At 46.0% G+C, this 17979-nt stretch overlaps 2 protein-coding genes across 2 annotated transcripts; one reads left to right on the top strand and one right to left on the bottom strand.

Moving 5' to 3' along the window:
- LOC100621797 (olfactory receptor 6V1) lies at positions 382-4747 on the top strand. The gene has a single exon (XM_021079031.1). The coding sequence runs from the start codon at positions 2352-2354 to the stop codon at positions 3291-3293; it is 942 nt and encodes a 313-aa protein (XP_020934690.1). The 5' UTR covers positions 382-2351; the 3' UTR covers positions 3294-4747.
- Positions 12620-16993, bottom strand: LOC100621272 (olfactory receptor 6V1-like). The gene has a single exon (XM_021079047.1). It carries the CDS (start codon positions 14614-14616, stop codon positions 13675-13677), a length of 942 nt encoding a protein of 313 aa, XP_020934706.1. The 5' UTR covers positions 14617-16993; the 3' UTR covers positions 12620-13674.

Here is a 17979-nt window from a genome sequence, read left to right as displayed (position 1 = left end):
TAAACTTATACTTTCAATTCCCCAACTCCAAGAGGTGACATTTTGAAGAATTCTGTGGTCCAGGGTCTGCACCCCCTGTCTCCCCAGTTTCAAAACCCTGGATCTGGAGTTTCTGTTGTGGCTCAGAGGAAATGAATCTGACTAGCATCCATAAGGATTCAGGTTAGATCCCTGGCCTTGCTCAGTGAATTAAGGATCTGGCATTGCCGTGAGCTGTGGTGTAGGTTGCAGACGTGGCTCAGATCCCGCATTGTTGTGGCTGTGGTGTAGGCCAGCATCTATAACTCTGATTCGACCCCTAGTCTGGAAACTTCCATGTGCCGCAGGTGTGGTCCTAAAGAGACAAAAAAAAAAAAAAAAAAAAAAAAAAAAAAGCCTGGATCTGAGAGGGAGGCCAGTTCTCCAAATGGTTACTCTGGATCTAATCCTGACCGTGAAAAAGGTCTGCCATAACTTTACTCCACCTGGGGAAATTCTTCTTTCTCCCACAGTCCTGGGATGAAGGAAAGGGCCAAGAACCAGTCCTAAGCCATTGTCTTCTTATGTGTATCTCAGTCTCTATCCCTTCCTTCATTCAGATTTTTTTCTTAAATCCTACTTCCTCAGAACAGAAAGCTTCTCATTATTCTGTGGAGTAACACTGGTGCCTCATAATCTCCAGGGGGCTCCCTGTTTTCTTGTCATTCCCACAGAGAATGCCCCGCTAGAGTCTGCATTCCCATCCAGGATAAGCTCAGCGCTGAACCACATCAAGAAACCAGGGGCAAGAGAGAGAACCAAGAACGCTCAGCCTTGGGAAAGAAGGCACAGAAACACAGAACCAGCACCTCCTCTACCCTCCCCCTGCCACCCCGACCCCTACCCCTGGTCTTTAGAATGGTCTCTTTCCCACATTCTAGCCCCACATCAGCATTGCTGCCCTGGGCTTTGTGGTGGTAAGCCTTTAAGTGGGAAATTATCAGCGGGATTAGAGCTGGTATACCTTGCGGCAATGCTCACCCAGCAGGTCCACCCCATCCCAGCTATGCACAAGCCCCTGTCCCTGCCTGCCAGCTGCAAGACACTGACCCAAGGCAACGGACCACAGATCCCATGTCACCCGTGTCACAGGGTGGACCCAATAGGCAGCTGTCTCTAGACACGACTTTCTTCAGGTGGGCAGCTCAAGAAGGCGACATGGTGCTCGGAGACTAAGGTGAATGGTATAGGCTTGCATGTGGGTCAGGCTTTCAGGCAGCACAGATGTGGGACTGGGTGTGAATATATCAGTGCTGGGTATAGATTGCAGCTCTACTGTTAAGGTTTGCCAGTAGGATGGGAACAAGGCTGCTGGAGGGACAGCAGCTCTTCTTTAAACTGGAATGTCACTGCTGGTGGCCTCAGATACAGTTTCTATGGAGTCAGAGAGAAGGCCAGAGTGGATCCATGTAGAGCTTGGTTTGTCCCACTTCTGATCATTGGAATATTTATTTTCTTTGGAAATTGGAAGCTTTAAAAAATATCCTTCTAATGAACTGAAATTCTAAAGAACAGCCTAATGCTATGGAAATACACACACACACACACACACGCACTCACACACCTATTGGCCCTATAAAAGCATGGGGAAATGGGCCAAGAAAATTTTCTTTCATCGGCATCATACGATAACAGTGGTAATGGTGACAACAGGGGATGGCTGAGCCCCTCGTGTGTGCCTGTCACATTTACTCATTTAATCTTTGCAGGAGCCCTAGAAGCTAGAACTATTATTATTGTCCTTTTTTAGCTGAGTAGACTGAGGCTGAGAGAGGGAAGTAACAGAGAATAGACTTAACTTCCATAGCAGGCATCAGGCCAGAATTCAAACACGGGGCCCTAGCTTATGCTCCAAACCACCATGTGGGAGGTTTGGGGAGACACGGCAGCAGCCAAGTAACACCCACTTTTAGGTAAAACCCTGATGCCCTTCGAGTCACTGGACAGCCACCTGGTTCCAAGGCTTATCTCTGTGACCTCCTGCATCCTTTCTGCTCTGCACCTTGGCAAACACATACCAGGGGGCCTCCCTGGAGGAAGTTCATTTGCTGGCTCAAAACTGACTGTCTATTAATTTCATGGTCGTAGCTGGAGAAATGTGAATGCATGAGGGTCCTCAACAGAGAGATCGCCCGGAAAGACTTAAAGGGATGCTCTAAGAGAGGTCTTGGAGCCTCTGTGTCATGACATAGACACGGCCCCTCAGCACCAAGCCACATTCAGGGGCCTCTGACTGACCGACACAAATTCTCTCTGCTTCTGTGCCCCCTCCCTTTCCTGTCTCCATCTCTCTCTCTTATTTCCTTTCCACACAGGGTCCCAGTCCCTGGATCATGGCAAATCTGAGCCACCCATCTGGATTTGTCCTCTTGGGCTTCTCCTCCTTGGGCGAGCTGCAGGTTCTGCTCTACGGACCCTTCCTTGTGCTTTATCTTCTGGCCTTCATGGGAAACACTATCATCGTGGTCACAGTCATTGCTGACACCCATCTCCACACTCCCATGTACTTCTTCCTGGGCAACTTCTCCCTGCTGGAGATCTTGGTGACCATGACCACCGTGCCCAGGATGCTCTCTGACCTGCTGGCCCCCCACAAGGCCATCTCCTTCATCGGCTGCATGGTTCAGTTCTACTTCTACTTCTCCCTGGGTTCCACCTCCTTCCTCATCCTGTCAGACATGGCCCTCGACCGCTTTGTGGCCATCTGCCACCCTCTGCGCTATGGCACCTTGATGAGCAGGGCTGTGTGTGCCCGGCTGGCAGGGGCAGCCTGGGCAGCTCCTTTCCTGGCCATGGTGCCCACTGTCCTCTCCCGGGCTCATCTCAACTATTGCCATGGCAACGTCATTAACCACTTCTTCTGTGACAATGCCCCTCTGCTGCAGTTGTCCTGCTCGGACACCAGCCTGCTGGAATTCTGGGACTTTGTTATGTCCTTGGCCTTTGTCCTCAGCTCCTTCCTGGTGACCCTCATCTCCTATGGCTACATCGTGAGCACTGTGCTGCGGATGCCCTCTGCCAGCAGCCGCCAGAAGGCCTTCTCCACGTGTGGGTCTCACCTCACGCTGGTTTTCATTGGCTACAGCAGCACTATCTTCCTGTATGTCCGGCCTGGCAAAGCGCACTCTGTGGAGGTGAATAAGACTGTTGCCCTGGTGACATCCATCCTCACCCCCTTCCTCAATCCTTTTATCCTCACCTTCCGCAATGAGACAGTCAAGGTGGTGCTACGAGGGCAGATGCAGAGGCTAAAAGGGCTCCACCAGGTGCCATGATGAGCCCAGGGACCAGGCCAGGCTCAGCCAAGTAGTTCTGTGTGGGACCAGCCTGGGTGGGACCACTCATCACATTTCTTGAGGTTTTCCCCACATTGCCCCTGAGCAATAACCACAGTGAGTCCTTGGTGACAGTTCATCTGGCCTGAAGCTCTCATAGGTCACATGGAATTGCTCTCCTTACTCATGGGCAGCAACATGAACTTAGAAAGTTGCCTGGAGCCTGGAAAACCAGGAGTAAGGATTTTAATAAAGCAAAGTGCATGCACTTTCCGTTCAAGAAAGATCAGCCAAGAAGTCACGTCTGATCAAGAGATATTTTCCAACCCCAGAGTATGTGTGTGTGTGAGCGTGCATGCTCACGTGCGTGCCCCATTGCTGAGTGTGTGCAGCATGAGTGCTTGGCCTACATGGGGTTAAGCTAAGGAGCAACATTTACCAAAGTAACTGTCTTCCATTGTGTATAGAATTCGTTATACCATCATTCATCTGCTTATTCATTCATTTCACAAACACAGAGTAGACTCCATGTGTCAGGCACTACACCTGTCAGACGCAGGAGGAAAGGTAAACAAGAATTGATAGTTCCCAAAGCTCTTAGCTCCACGAAGGTAAAGAATAATAAAGGGCTGCTTACAATACAGCAGGTGCAGAGCAATGTTGGATTCACAGAAGGTTTTATGGAAGCAGATAAGAGGAAGGTCAAGACCAGACCATGGGCTGGGAGAGTTTTCTGATGAGGTGACACCTGAATAATACAATTCATCTGCTTCCCTTGTGCAGGGAAAATAAATTCAAATTAAACAAAGTAAATCTTCATTAGTGTAAAAAATAAGAACAAATCTCCAAGGAAGTACACAGGTTCTGGGAAAGAAATATTCACAGCGAGTTTTAGAAAGATAAAAATGACCTTCTCTACTATATGATGAGAAATCTTCATCAGCCTGAAGGCAGGAGATTGTGATGAATCTGGTAAATTCCTTTGTCCAGTCATTATACACACACATCCACACACATCTTGTACACACATACACATGCATACACACATGTACAATTCCTGAAAGCCAGTTAGGTCTCATTTCCGTTGGAATGAAATATCAGCTCCATTGAGCTTCCCTCCCACAACTAGAGTCTGAAATTGTAAAAAAAAAAAACCCTTCAAGTACTTTTACTCAGAATCACAGTATTCCCTTAGCTTTCACCTTTCCAAAAGTTTCTAAAACAGCCTCAATTTAAAATATTCTGCCAAATTATTTCTGTAAACACACTTTAATTTACCTAACTACATTTCCCAGTAAATATCTATGAGTTCACGCATCAAGAGGGTACTTCTAGGGAGTTGCCTGGTGGCTCAGCAGTTTAAGGATCCGGTGTTGTCACTGCTGTGTCAGGGTTTGATCCCTGGCCCATGAACTTTCACATGCTATGGAAGCACCTGAAAAAAAAAATAGTACTTCTAATATTATGGTTTTCTCTGCATATGTGGCCAAGAGTGGGATTGGGCATGTATCCAGAGAAAACCATAATTTGAAAAGATACACAGATGCCAATATTCACCGTGGCACTATTTACAATAGTCAAGACAGGGAACCAACCTAGGTTCTACTGACAGAGCAGTGGATAAAGAAGACGTGGTACATATAAACAAGAATATTATTTGACTATAAAAAAGAACGAAATAATGTCATCTGCAGCAACATGGATGGACCTAGAGATTATCATACTAAGTAAGTTAGATGGAGAAGGACAAATACCACATGATATCACTTATATGGAATCTTAAAAAATGATACAGATGAATTTATTTACAAAACAGAAACGGACTCAGAGATTTCGATAATAAATTTACGGTTACCAAAGGGGAAGGATGTGGGGGGTGTGGATTAGGAGTTTAGGACTGGCATAAGAACACTATATTGCGTATGGTATGATGGCCAACAGGAACCTGCTGTAGAGCACAGGGAACTCTACTCATTATTCTGTGATAACCAAGTGGGAAAAGAATCTGGAAAAGAATGGATATGTGCATATGTATAACTGAATCACTTTGCTGTACGCCTAAAATTAACACTATATTGTAAATCGGCTATGGAAACAAAGCCAGGGACTGTGGGCTCACTGGGTAAACACAGATTATCTAGCTTTGCAATCACGGCTCAGTGAGTGGTCCATGGTTCTCATTATGTACCTCCGGTGCCACCTCAGGCTAACCCTGTCATAATCCACATGCCCCTTTCTCTGGCTTTTTGAAGTTTGTTTCTGTCTTTGTGAGAAGCCAGTCACCCAAATCAGAGGGTCTCCATAGGTTCCTAGTTTCAGCTTCTGGTCAAAAATCTCAGATCTCCTCAACTCTATATAAGAGCAATGATGCTGGTGTTTAGTATGCTGTTGAAATACCTGATTTATTTTCTCTAATATCCTCTTCTTACCACATTGAAGAGTAAACAGTCATAGCGCAAATGAAAGGATAATGAAAAAATTAAAAACAATCCTACCAATAATATGTTACCATATTTTTTAACAATTTCCCAACTACTTCTATGCATGTTTTCCAGTAATTCAATGAAGTATAAAGATTCACTGATCACTCACTGTGAGCAATGCACTCTGCTCAGCACTGGCCATTAAAGACCAAAGGAATGTGGATTCTAACCTCAAAGTGTTCTCCATCTGTGAGAGAAAGAGAAGTTAATTCTAACACATTTTGATAAGGGGTTTTCCTACTTTTAACAAGGGCCACAAGAGTCCAAAAGGGAAATACTGATTCTCAGGCTACAGCTGAGCAGAGCTTTCTGACCCACTAATGGGTAAAAGAGCCATGGTGGGTTGGTCAAAGCAATGGCAGAACTGACAGGAGAATTTTGTTCTTCAAATTTATTTTCCGCCTCTCCATCCTTAGAAATTCTCCTTCTGTCCAGATCAAAGTTGGGTTAATTAAAAGTTGGATTCTCCAAGATCTGAAGCCACCCAGTGTAGACTCCTCTAGCCCCTTATTTATAGTGTGTATCCATCAAGTTCCCATCAAATTCATAGACTTGGAATGGCAGTAATTCTGGTAACTCCTTTCATAACAGTAACTGTATATTTAAATTCCTGGCTTGAAAGGACACACTGCCAGAACGTAACTATAGATTCGGTGTTACTTTTTTATGCATTTAATTAATTTATTTTTAAATTTTTATTTTTTTATTTTTAGGGCCACACCCACGGCATATGGAAGTTCCTGGGCTAGGGATTGAATGGGAGCTACAGCTGGCACTCTATACCATAGACACAGTAGTACCGGATTCAAGCTGCATCTGTGACTAGTGCTACAGCTTGCAGCAATGCAGATCCTTAACCCACTGATCGAGGCCAGGGAGCGAACCCACATCTTCACAAACACTATGTCAGATTCATAAACCGCTAAGCCACAATGGGAACTTCCTCAGTACTACTTTTAAAAATTTGTGTTTTATTTATCACAATAGTATCCACAAACATTTGAAAGACAGTAGATAACTCATATATGCAAGAAATAATTTTTTAGATTTTTTTCTAAAGTACAGTTGATTTATAATGTGCTGATTTCTGATATACAGCAAAGTGACTCAGTCATACATACATATACATTATTTTTTTAATATTATTTTCCATCATGGTCTGTCCCAAGAGATTGGATATAGTTCCCTGTGCTATTCAGTAAAACCTTGCTATTTATCCATTCTAAGTGTAATAGTTTGCATCTACTAACCCCAAACTCCCCATGCATCCCACTCTCTCCCCACTTACCCTATGCAAGAAATATTTGTATTCAGTCTATTCACAGTGTTAATTGCATAGTGAATTCACAGTTCTTTTACTACACCATTTTCCCCAGGAACTGGGAACAATTGATCTGACTGTTAGTTTACATAAAGTCACTTGCTATAAGGTCATCTGCATGAAGGCCACAGTGTTCCCACTCCACAGAAGTAGCTTACGGGAACACAACTGCCAGGATGTAGGGCGAGACTGGAAGCTAACTTAAACATGGGTAGAATCAGTGGCAGGACTTTATGACTCTAAAATGCCTCCCCTCCATGAGCTGTGGTGTAGGTTCCAGACACAGCTCGGATCCCATGCTGCTGAAGCGATGGCATAGGCTGGGAGCTGTAGCTCTGATTCAACCCCTAGCCTGGGAACTTCCATATGCCACAGGTGCAGTCATAAGAAAGTAATAAAATAAAATAAAATAATATAAAATGCCCCCCATCTTCCCCTCCCTCCCTCTGTTTCTCCGACAGTCCAGTCCCAGAGATAGCGTCCTTATAAGAAATCATTTGGAATACAAGGGTCTTGACAGCTAGCCCCAGAACCCATTTCCACACAGGAAATCCCAGTGGGAAGTAAAAGTAGATTTATTCCTTCCAGTTTAGAGCACCAGGGAGCAAGGATTTAAGTAAGGGTATGGAAGTTTTGATGAAGGAAGATAAAGGAACCAAACCATTTTCAAATAAAAGTCAGGCCTGGGTCTTAGAACCACCAGTAATAGCATGAAGACCCTGCCTACATGGGCTTTGAGGAGTTTGATGAGGTGAAAAACTTTCTGGGGCCAAGTTGGAAAATTTCAGTGTTGCCAACAGAGCACCATGTTCGCATCGGTCTCATTCATCAAATCCTTAAGCTCTAAGTTTCCTGATGTAAATAGTGTCCTTGCAACCATGCCCAATGGATACTGAAGAAAAGTGCTAGCAACCCAAAGGTCCCTGGGCAAATATTTAACCACTGGCTCTCCAGTTGCAGCATTTGCTGGCTTCCACCCTCTCCCCATTTCCATGGTGTCAACTTCACTCCCATCATGTTCAATTTCAAGCTACCAACATGACATCATCGAGCTTGGAGGTTGGAAGAGATGCTCACCGTTATGCAGTATTTCTACCGTATGACACAGACAACTTCAGGAGGAAAGACCAAAGTGAAATGCAGTAAAATATTAAGATTTCTGAATTGTGATTGGCTCTGTTTTTAACAAAATATATGTAAGTGTCTATTTTTTAAAAAAATAATGACTATGTTTAATTCCTCAAAAAATAGCAATTAGTTATCGGGAAAGCTCAGGCCATCAGCTTGCCATTCTGCCTCAGGGTTTTCCCTTAGATCCTATCCGCCATTCAACCCAATATCTTTGCCATTCTCCTTCCCTTATACACACATCAGATCCTTTGGAAGCAAACTTCATGGAACTGCCCTTTAATAGAACTATTCCTAAGATCTTTATGGACCTACTTAGGTCATTTTCAAAACTGAAGGCAATAAAATTCCAGCACTGAAGGTAAATAGCACCTTTTGTGAATACGGTAGAACTGCCCTGGCATGCAAAGTTTTCTACATCAATGCCCTCTGCACCCACTGCAAAGTTTGCTGTCTTGTGATTTCAGTGAGTGGAGCATCTTTCAGAGGATACCTGCAAATCCCCCAAGAGACTTGGATCTGACTAGTGACGCTACCCATGATCACTATCCTGAGAACATTCATTAATTCCATCTCCCCAGGCTTGCACTGCCTACCCAATGTGCCATTTTTACGTCCATGATATTTTGTTATTTTGGGGGGGCTTCATCTATGGCATGCAGAAGTTCCTAAGCCAGGGATCAAACCTACACCACAGCAGTGACAATGTCAGACCCTTGACCTGCTGAGCCAACAGGGAACTCTTTATGTCTATTTCACTTTAGACATTAAGTTGCCTCCCTCTGAAATTCACTTTCCCCCCTCTCTGCCTGCAAAATTGCCCGTCATACCTCAAAGCTCAACTCAAATGATACCATGTTTGAGAAGATTCAATTTAACCAAAGAGAATTGGGCATGCCCTCCCCGTATTCCCAAAGTGTTCTGCATATTCGAGTAACTAAGCCATAGTTTAGTTTCCCCACACTTAATCATCAGCTCCTTTAGTTAAGCATCATGCCTTATCTTTTATGCCCTGTGCCTAGAACATAGCAGATGTTCAATAAACACCAGCTGTCTTTATAGTGAGGTTGGTAGAAGAATTTGGAATATGAGTGAATGCTGTAAACTAAAACATAGAGGGCCATCTAAGTTGGCAGGTAGTCAACAAAGCACAGGAGATGTTACTTCACTGCACTTTATCTCCATTAGTTGTCTCAAATAGTACCAGTTGTCTAAACAACCAGTTGTCAAGACCCACATAACAAGAGGCACAAGAGGAAGCAACATGGATAGTGAGCAGTTGAGACACTGTTCAACAGCAATCTCTCACTTGTACATCTGAATATTTTGTAGGGGAATATGTGCTTGTCTTCACTTATTTGCTGGTCTGCCTGGATAATTTGAAATTGCACAGTGTGTGAATGTTAGAGGGACTAGAGTGAGGCTAGCTATAAAGATTTCATCTTAAAATTTAAAACACTGCAACAAAGAGAGCGAATACCTCACAGCTGTGAGTCCACCTCCAGACTTGGTTCCAACAGGAACCTGTGTGTGCTGCCCTAGGGATGCTGGATGCTGGAGCTCAGAGGAGGTGGGCCTGGACAACCTACACTCTCCCTGGGAATTCCACAAGGCAATGGTTTAGTCACGCCATGACTCGAAACCTGGGGAGACTTTCATACCAACACTCTGTCTTAGACCGCCCCCCATATTTCTTCCAGCAAGCTAGAAAAGTAAGTTCAAGTTACTTTCCATGTTCTGTCTATGCAGGAACCATAGTTGACATTGTGCCCACCTCACATCCAGACAACCGGTACCAAACAGAACAAAAACATCCCTAGGTCATGTCCACATAGGATTCTAAAAGCAAGTCAGAGGCTGGGCCATTTGGCTAAGGTCCCTCAAGAAGTTTAAGGTCAGAGTAGAAAGAAAATCTCAGGGGCCTAAATACTGGCTATGGTCTCCAGAAATAGTACCAGGAATTCGAGTCATTAAGAATGGGTGGCTCCGATAATAGCACATATAACCTAACCTCAGGCTCCCTCTTCCAGTGCCACTCAGGTGGTTGAGATTAGGACGAGGGCTTTCTTACACGATTTCCTGATTGGAACGCCCAGGGGCAGATTGTCTAGATCTGTGCTTCTCAATATTCCTGTGCATGAGAATCACCCAGGGTCCTGTTGTAACGCAGATTCAGATTCAACAAGTCTGGGGTGGGGCCGCAGATCCGCTTTTCCAAAAATCCCCCAGGAGGGACCCTTGAGGGTCCAGGGACCACCCTTTGAGTACTACAGGGACACAGGCAAGTTTATTAAAAAAGTCAAGCCTAGGGTTCCCATCATGGCTCAGCAGTTAACGTAACCGACTAGTATCCATGAGGACTCGGGTTCGATCCCTGGCGTTGCTGTGGCTGTGGCATAGACTGGCAGCTACAGCTACGATTAGACCCCTAGCTTAGGAACCTCCATATGCTACAGGTGAGGCCCAAAACAAAACAAAACAAAACCCTGTGTGATGCTGGTTAGGACTGGGTGATTAATGTGGAGCAACAATGCATGTTACACCTTCCCCAAACTGGCCAGAACCCACTCCTGTGGGAACAGTGTAAAAAACAGACAAGAGATTGCTGCAGGCTGTTGTTTATTTTTAAATTTTTAGGAGGCAGTGTGCAGAGATGACAGTGGCAGGTAGGAATCTCTCAGGAGGAAAATCTGAGTGGATTTGTGTGCTGATTATTTGAGAAGGAAGAAGCTGAAGGAAAATGTTTGCCTGTCAGGAGGAGATAATTGCTTCCCATTTAGTTCTTGAGTTTTTCACAAAGTTTGCAAGGAGGGTAAGTAATTAGTCCTTTGAGATGCAGCGGAAAGAAAGTTCTCAGGATGAGAAAATGTTTTCCCAGCTGGCCTTTCCTGGAGACTCAAAATTATCAGCCCACTTTTTTTGCAGAGGGCCACAAATGAGAACGTGCCCTGTGGTAGTTATTTTTTTTTAATGAGCTTACAGGGAGCCTGGAGTTGGCAGATGCAAACTATTACATTTAGAATGGATAAGCAATGAGGTCCTACTGTACAGCCCAGGGAACTATGTCCAGTCTTTTGAGATAGACCATGATGGAGGATAGTATGAGAAAAAGAATGTACATATATGTATGACTGGGTTACTATGCTGTACAGCAGAGATGGGCACAACACTGTAAATAAACTAAACTCTAATTAAAAATAAATAAGGGGGAGTTCCCGTCGTAGCACAGTGGTTAACGAATCCGACTAGGAACAATGAGGTTTGTGGGTTCAGTCCCTGCCCTTGCTCAGTGGGTTAACGATCCGGCGTTGCCGTGAGCTGTGGTGTAGGTTGCAGACGCGGCTCGGATCCCATGTTGCTGTGTCTCTGGCATAGGCCGGTGGCTACAGCTCCGATTCAACCCCTAGCCCGGGAACCTCCATATGCCGTGGGAGCGGCCCAAAGAAATAGCTAAATAAATAAATAAATAAATAAGGGAGTTCCCCGTCGTGGTAAATAAATAAATAAATAAGGGAGTTCCCCGTCGTGGTGCAGTGGTTAACGAATCCGACTAGGAACAGGATTCGTTGCAGGTTCGGTCCCTGCCCTTGCTCAGTGGGTTATGGATCTGGCGTTGCCGTGAGCTGTGGTGTAGGTTGCAGACACAGCTCGGATCCTGAGTTGCTGTGGCTCTGGTGTAGGCCGGTGGCTACAGCTCCGATTCGACCCCTAGCCTGGGAACCTCCATATGCCGCGGGAGCGGCCCAAGAAATGGCAAAAGACAAAAAAAATAAATAAATAAATAAGAAAAAATGTATGAGAGGAAAAAGAAAAGAGCTTAAATGCATGTCTTCCTCATGACAGCAAGAGACCCAGCCTTCAGGGCGACACCCTGGGACACTTTCCCTTCCCACCACCCCTTTTCTTCACAGCCTTGAGTTTTCGGGGTGACCCCCACACTGAAAATGATGGCCAGGGTCTCTCCTGCAAATGGAGCTAGTAGAAGTTTACATGTACCCTCTATCCTGTTTTGCTGATCCCAACTCAGTCCGGATTCAACCTGGTGTAAAAAATCAGACACCAGAGCTATTCCCACTCACATCATCTTTTCCTGACTCCCTAATCCATTCCCAGATTTCTTTTTTTATATATAATGATTTCTATTTATTTCCATTATAGCTGATTTACAGTGTTCTGTCAATTTTCTACTATAGAGCATGGTGACCCAGTTACACATATATGTATAGATACTTTTTTCTCACATTATCATACTCCATCATAAGTGACTAGCCACAGTTCCCAGGGCTACACAGCAGGATCTCATTACCTATCCATTCCAAAGGCAATCATCTGCATCTATTAACCCCAAGCTCCCCATCCATCCCACTCCCTCCCCCACCCCTTGGTAACCACAAGTCTATTCTCCAGGTCCATGATTTTCTAATGCCTTCCCTCCCCTGCCTTCCAGTCCATGCCCCAGCACCCTCATCCTGCTCCATTTCCTCCTTGCCTGGCTTCTACCACCTTTGCCTTACCACTCAGGACTGCTGGCAACCTCCTTGCCAGCCGGCTTCCGGGAAACCCAATCTTAGAGGGCCTTCCCTCTGGGCCACAGATCCTAGGTTCTGTGGGAGAAAAGCAGTGCTAGCCCGTGAAGGGGCGGAGGCAACAAATCAGGGGCAGTGATCCAGCATCCCCCTCTTCCCTGAGTGCACAGGAAGGTTAAAAAAAAGAAGTAAAGCCCTTCTTTCTAGGCATGGGGCCCTCATGATATTTCCATGTAAGAGGGATGGGAGTCTGGCCCCCAGAGAATCATTCCTGTTTGAAGTCAAGAGCTTTGGGGTCCAGGAGGGAGCAGTGAGCAGCCTGGGCAGGAGCGGTGCTTCTGCCCCAGGAGCCCTCCCAGAAGGGGGTCCCAATGAAAGGCACATCACTTTTTCTGTTTTGGGGATGTCAGGCCCCTCTGCTCTTCTCAGAGAACCTCCCACTTATAAAACCCCATCCTAGACTCTGAAGCCAGTTCCTGAAAAAGGAACACATTCCCTTAAAAAACAAGGTTGTACACAAAAGAAATGAAAAGGACTGTGAACAAAACCCTAGCACAGGACCAGGGAGGAGGGACTTAGGAGCACATTTTTTCCAACCAGAGCTATAGTCAATGAGCTCTTGCAAGGTACCAGACCTTGAACTAAAAGCTTTATTTGGATTATCCCATTTAATTGGCATTATCACACTGTTTTCACTCCCCGTCCCCCAGGTCCCTTGAAATCATTCCTTCCTTAACTGTCACAGGTTCACAGACACTTGCTTTTGAGACATTCAGAGGATATGAGTTCATTAGCTCCCTGTAGAGAGTGAACAGAAATGCCTGTAGGGTGAGGGGACAGGAGAGACCAATAAGAAGGAGATCAAGAAGCTCCAGCTGGGGCACCTGGGTGCCACCTGCAGTGGACGACCCTCACCCCCATGTTCAGGCAGCTGAGTCGCTGAGGAGGATCCTTGTGGACATATCCTTCAGGACCTCTTTGACCTTCTCATTCCGGAAAGTGAAGATGAAAGGGTTGAGGAATGGGGTCACCACCGCTGTCATCAGGGCCACCACCTTGTTGAGTTGTGTGGAGTGGCCCTTGCCTGGCCTCACGTAGATGAAGATGGCACTGCCGTAGCCCAGAAGCACCACCGTGAGGTGGGAGGTGCAGGTGGAGAAGGCCTTCTGGCGCCCGGAGGAGGAGGGGATGTGTAGCACTGCGGCCGCAATGAGGACATAGGAGACCACAATGAGCAGCATGGTGGACAGCACAAAGAGCAAGGACAGGAAAAAGTCCATGAGCTCAATGTGGTGGGTGTCAGAGCAGGAAAGCTTGAGAAGTGGGGCCGAGTCACAGAAGTAGTGGTCAATGACATTAGAGCCGCAGAACCAGAGCTGGGTTTTCTGCAGGGTGGGGGAGACGATGGAGAGGAACCCAACCACCCAGCAGACCACCACCAGCTTCACACAGACTGGACCATTCATGACGGTTGGGTAGTGGAGAGGGCGGCAGATGGCCACATAGCGATCAAAGGCCATGACCGTGAGGATCAGGAAGGTGGTAGAGCCCAGGGAGAAGTAAAAAAAGGACTGGGTCAGGCATTCAGCCAGAGACATGGTCTTGTGAGTGGATAGCAGGTCTGCCAGCATCCTAGGAACCACAGTGGAGGTGACCAGCATTTCCACGAGGGAGAAGTTGCAAAGGAAGAAGTACATGGGTGAGTGGAGGCGGGAGTCAAGGCATGTGAGGGTGATAATAGCCAGGTTCCCCAGAACTGTCAGCACATATATCAATAGGATGAAAGCAAACAGGAGGATCTGGAACTCATGCAGTTGTGAAAATCCCAGGAGCACAAATTCCCTGACAACACTGAAGTTACTCATTGCTTTTGAGGTCTGTTCTCTGTACCACCTGTGCGAAGCCAGGAAATCAGTGGGACACTGTCATCAACCTCTCTTTTGACCTTGGTCCCTGACGACTGGCCTGACTCCCTCAGCATACTGGCTTCTAAGCATGGTCAACCTCAATGTCCAGGAGACACTATTCCCAAAGGGTCGAAGGTCCCAAGGGTCATAAGGAACTGACTGGTTCTGATGAACAGATTTAGAAATTGGCCATCTCCACATTACCATCACTCCTAAATTCTTACTTTTTTGGCTTCTACTCATTATTTCATTCAACACATTTGTTAAGAGCCAACTCTCTGCAAGACATTTGGCTGGGTCTGGTAAACCTTTCCTAGCTGCCAAATGCAATAGTCTTTTCATCATAGTCACACCTGCAGAGTTCTTTCCATATCCCAGGATCTGGACTAGGTACCTGATATATTACTTCTTTTCATACTTTGTGCTCAACCCTGGTCCTCCTTGTCTCCTCTGTGACATCTCGGGCTATGAATCACACATTTCTGAAATAGCTTCTGCCATTGACTACTCAGACACTCTACTCTTAATTTGGGGACAATTCTGAATTTTCTTTGTCTGGCCCCTTCTCTGGCTCCCTGTCTTTCTGCTATTTTCTAAATATAAATGCTCCCACATCTCATTCTTCTTTTGTCCCTCTAGTCGCTCCTTCAGAAATCTCGCCTTCTCCCTTAACCAGAGCAACCTTGAAAATATAAAAGAATCTTATCTGCTTGTTGTTCTTGGCCCACACCTCTCTCTGCCTGCCAACCTGTGTAAAAATATACACCGCTTCATAATCCTCTCCATTCAGTGCAGCAGGCTTCACCCTACCTCACACTAGCTGGCATCCTTTTCAAACTGGCCTCCAGCACAGCCCCCACCATTACACACTTGTTGGAGACCACGGGAACAGCTGAACTCTGCAGAAGGCAAGTATCTATGGACAGAGTTCTAAAGTACAGTCTCCTTCAAAGACAAGATAAAGGACTTATGCATTAACCATGTTATTCTATAAACAGCAGCACTATGACCTAAGGATACCCCCTTTGATATCACTAAGATAATAACCTTCTTATTGCCTATGCCTATGCCAATGCCTATGCCTATGCCTATGCCAATGCCTATGCCTATGCCTGTTCCCGCCCACTAATCTTGTCACCTTCCTTAATCCAACTAATACTAATCTTCCTCAATCAAATCAACTAATACTAATCACCTTCCTCAATAAAAATCTTGTGGGCTAAAGCCTAGGGCCTTTGTTCTGTGGAACAGAGTGCCTCCTGGTTCCCCACTTTCTAAATATAAGAGTCATGTGTGTTCTGTTACACGGCACCGTCCCTCTTCCAGGATCCCCCGTTTCCCTGCAGCACTGGACGCAGCACACACTCACCCCAACCTATCTTGCCTTCCTCCTCCCAACCTCCCTCCTGTCTTCTGGAATTGCCACCCTTAGACTTCCCCTGCCCTGTTTAAGGTCTCCCCTCCCCGCTCAGCTTTGATGACTGGTGCCCTCCCCACTTTGTCCATCATGCATATTCATTAAGACTCCAATCCAGCAAACCATAGCCCATTGCTCAAGACAAGCCCCCTGGAGTATGTTTTAGGACCAGCTGTACTTGTCGAGTAATTTTACATCCCAAGGTTTTATTTACAAGACTGACTGTTTGACACAAGCCAAATTAACAGAGATGAAATTCAAGTTGAGGGTAGAATCGATTTTTCTCTGCAAGCGGGGTCTTCCACAGATCATTTTCCTCAGGGAAGCCTCTGTGGCAGCCCTTGCTACAGAACAGACCCTCTCTCAGGCCCAGGAGTCCTATAGCCCTGTGGCCCAGGCAAGCTCAAGTTCAGTCTGGAGACAAGGCAGTGCCCCACGAAACCAGGCTAAGTGTAGCCATAGCATTAAAAAGCAGAATGGTTAAGGCCTTGGTTGGCCATTTAGTGCGTGCCTTGGACTGGGCCACACATTGTCTATACTTGGCTCCAGTCTGGGGTTCATGGGATGTTGTCAGTTTCCCTTACACATCCCTGGTGAGGATACTCACTGGTAAGAGGCCCTATTCATCTCTATCTACACCCTTCATGCTGTAGGTTTTATGGGTCATAACTCTGTCAAAATATCCAATAGCAACTATGACACGCTGCTGTCTCCATACCATGACCCTCTAGATTCTTGGAACCCACCAGAAAGCCCTCTCCCTGTTACACATTTTTCTCTTACTCCATATCAACCCTCAAGGTTCTCCTGGCTAAATTATTTCTATGCATTTTGGCCTCTTTTTTTTTTTTGGCTTTTTTTTGGAGTGGGGGGCCAACCCACAGCATATGGAAGTTCCCAGGCTAGGGGTCTAATTGGGGCTGTAGCTGGCCTACACCACAGCCACTGAAATGCAGGATCCAAGCCGCATCTGCAACCTACACCACAGCTTACGGCAACACCAGATCCTTAACCCACTGAGTGAGCCCAGGGATCAAACCCGTGTCCTCATGAATACTAGCTGGATTCGTTTTCTGCTGCACCTCAATGGGAACTCCTGGATTTGGACTTTTGAAATGACTTTCCTACTCCCAGAAAATGACTCTTTAAAAAAATAATAGTTGAGAATGCAATGGGGGTGAATACTATCACCACAGTTTTTGTAGCAATGATCTCAATCATCAGTGTCTTGGGACATGTCGGATTTCTCAAGTGAATGAAAAAGTGAGGATGAGGAATGGGACAGAGGGGTAGGCAAAGTAGGTATGTGACTATCCCCTTGTGGTTCACAAGTCTTTGAGGGTGGGTGACAGAGGGAGGACATGGAGGTAAACAGCACACTGGAACTAGCAGACTAGCCAACAAGAACCAGAGTCAAAGAATGTTGCAAAAGGATGATGTGTCTGGCAGTGAAAGGAATGTGAAGGCTCAGAGAGCAGACAGAGTCAGAGAGGAAGGAAGGCATCAAGGCTGATCTGCCCCTAAGCCCAGGTCTCTAAGGAAAGGGCAGAAGAAATGGGGTGGAACAGAAGACCCTGAGCTTCCCATGAGGAAAGGCAAGATGAAACCAATGTAAGGTCTTATCACTATAACTTCACTGCTGCACCCAAATCAGCAATAGCACAGGGTACAAGAGGACCCAGGAAACTCAAATCACTCATCCACTCATCCATTCAGAAACATATGACTGAATGAGTGTTCTAGATCCTACCAGCGCACTCAGAACACAGCCATGAACAAGATCGCCCCAGACCTTACAAGCAGGTAGGTTTAAAATGGCAAACTATGGCAAGCACTGTGAGGGCAATGAAAGGGGCAGGAGAGGCTGAGGGGAAGGGAGGGGACACAGCCGCACCAGGTCCCAT

This window comes from Sus scrofa, chromosome 18 (assembly GCF_000003025.6).
Source record: "Sus scrofa isolate TJ Tabasco breed Duroc chromosome 18, Sscrofa11.1, whole genome shotgun sequence".
Lineage (NCBI taxonomy): Eukaryota > Metazoa > Chordata > Mammalia > Artiodactyla > Suidae > Sus > Sus scrofa.
The sequence above is the reverse complement of the archived record's forward strand: the minus strand, read 5'-3'. Positions and strand labels throughout refer to the sequence as shown.

Coding starts and splice junctions, on each gene's coding strand:
- LOC100621272 (XM_021079047.1), bottom strand. CDS start 14,616: ATGAGTAACTTCAGTGTTGTCAGGGAATTTGTGCTCCTGGGATTTTCA.
- LOC100621797 (XM_021079031.1), top strand. CDS start 2,352: ATGGCAAATCTGAGCCACCCATCTGGATTTGTCCTCTTGGGCTTCTCC.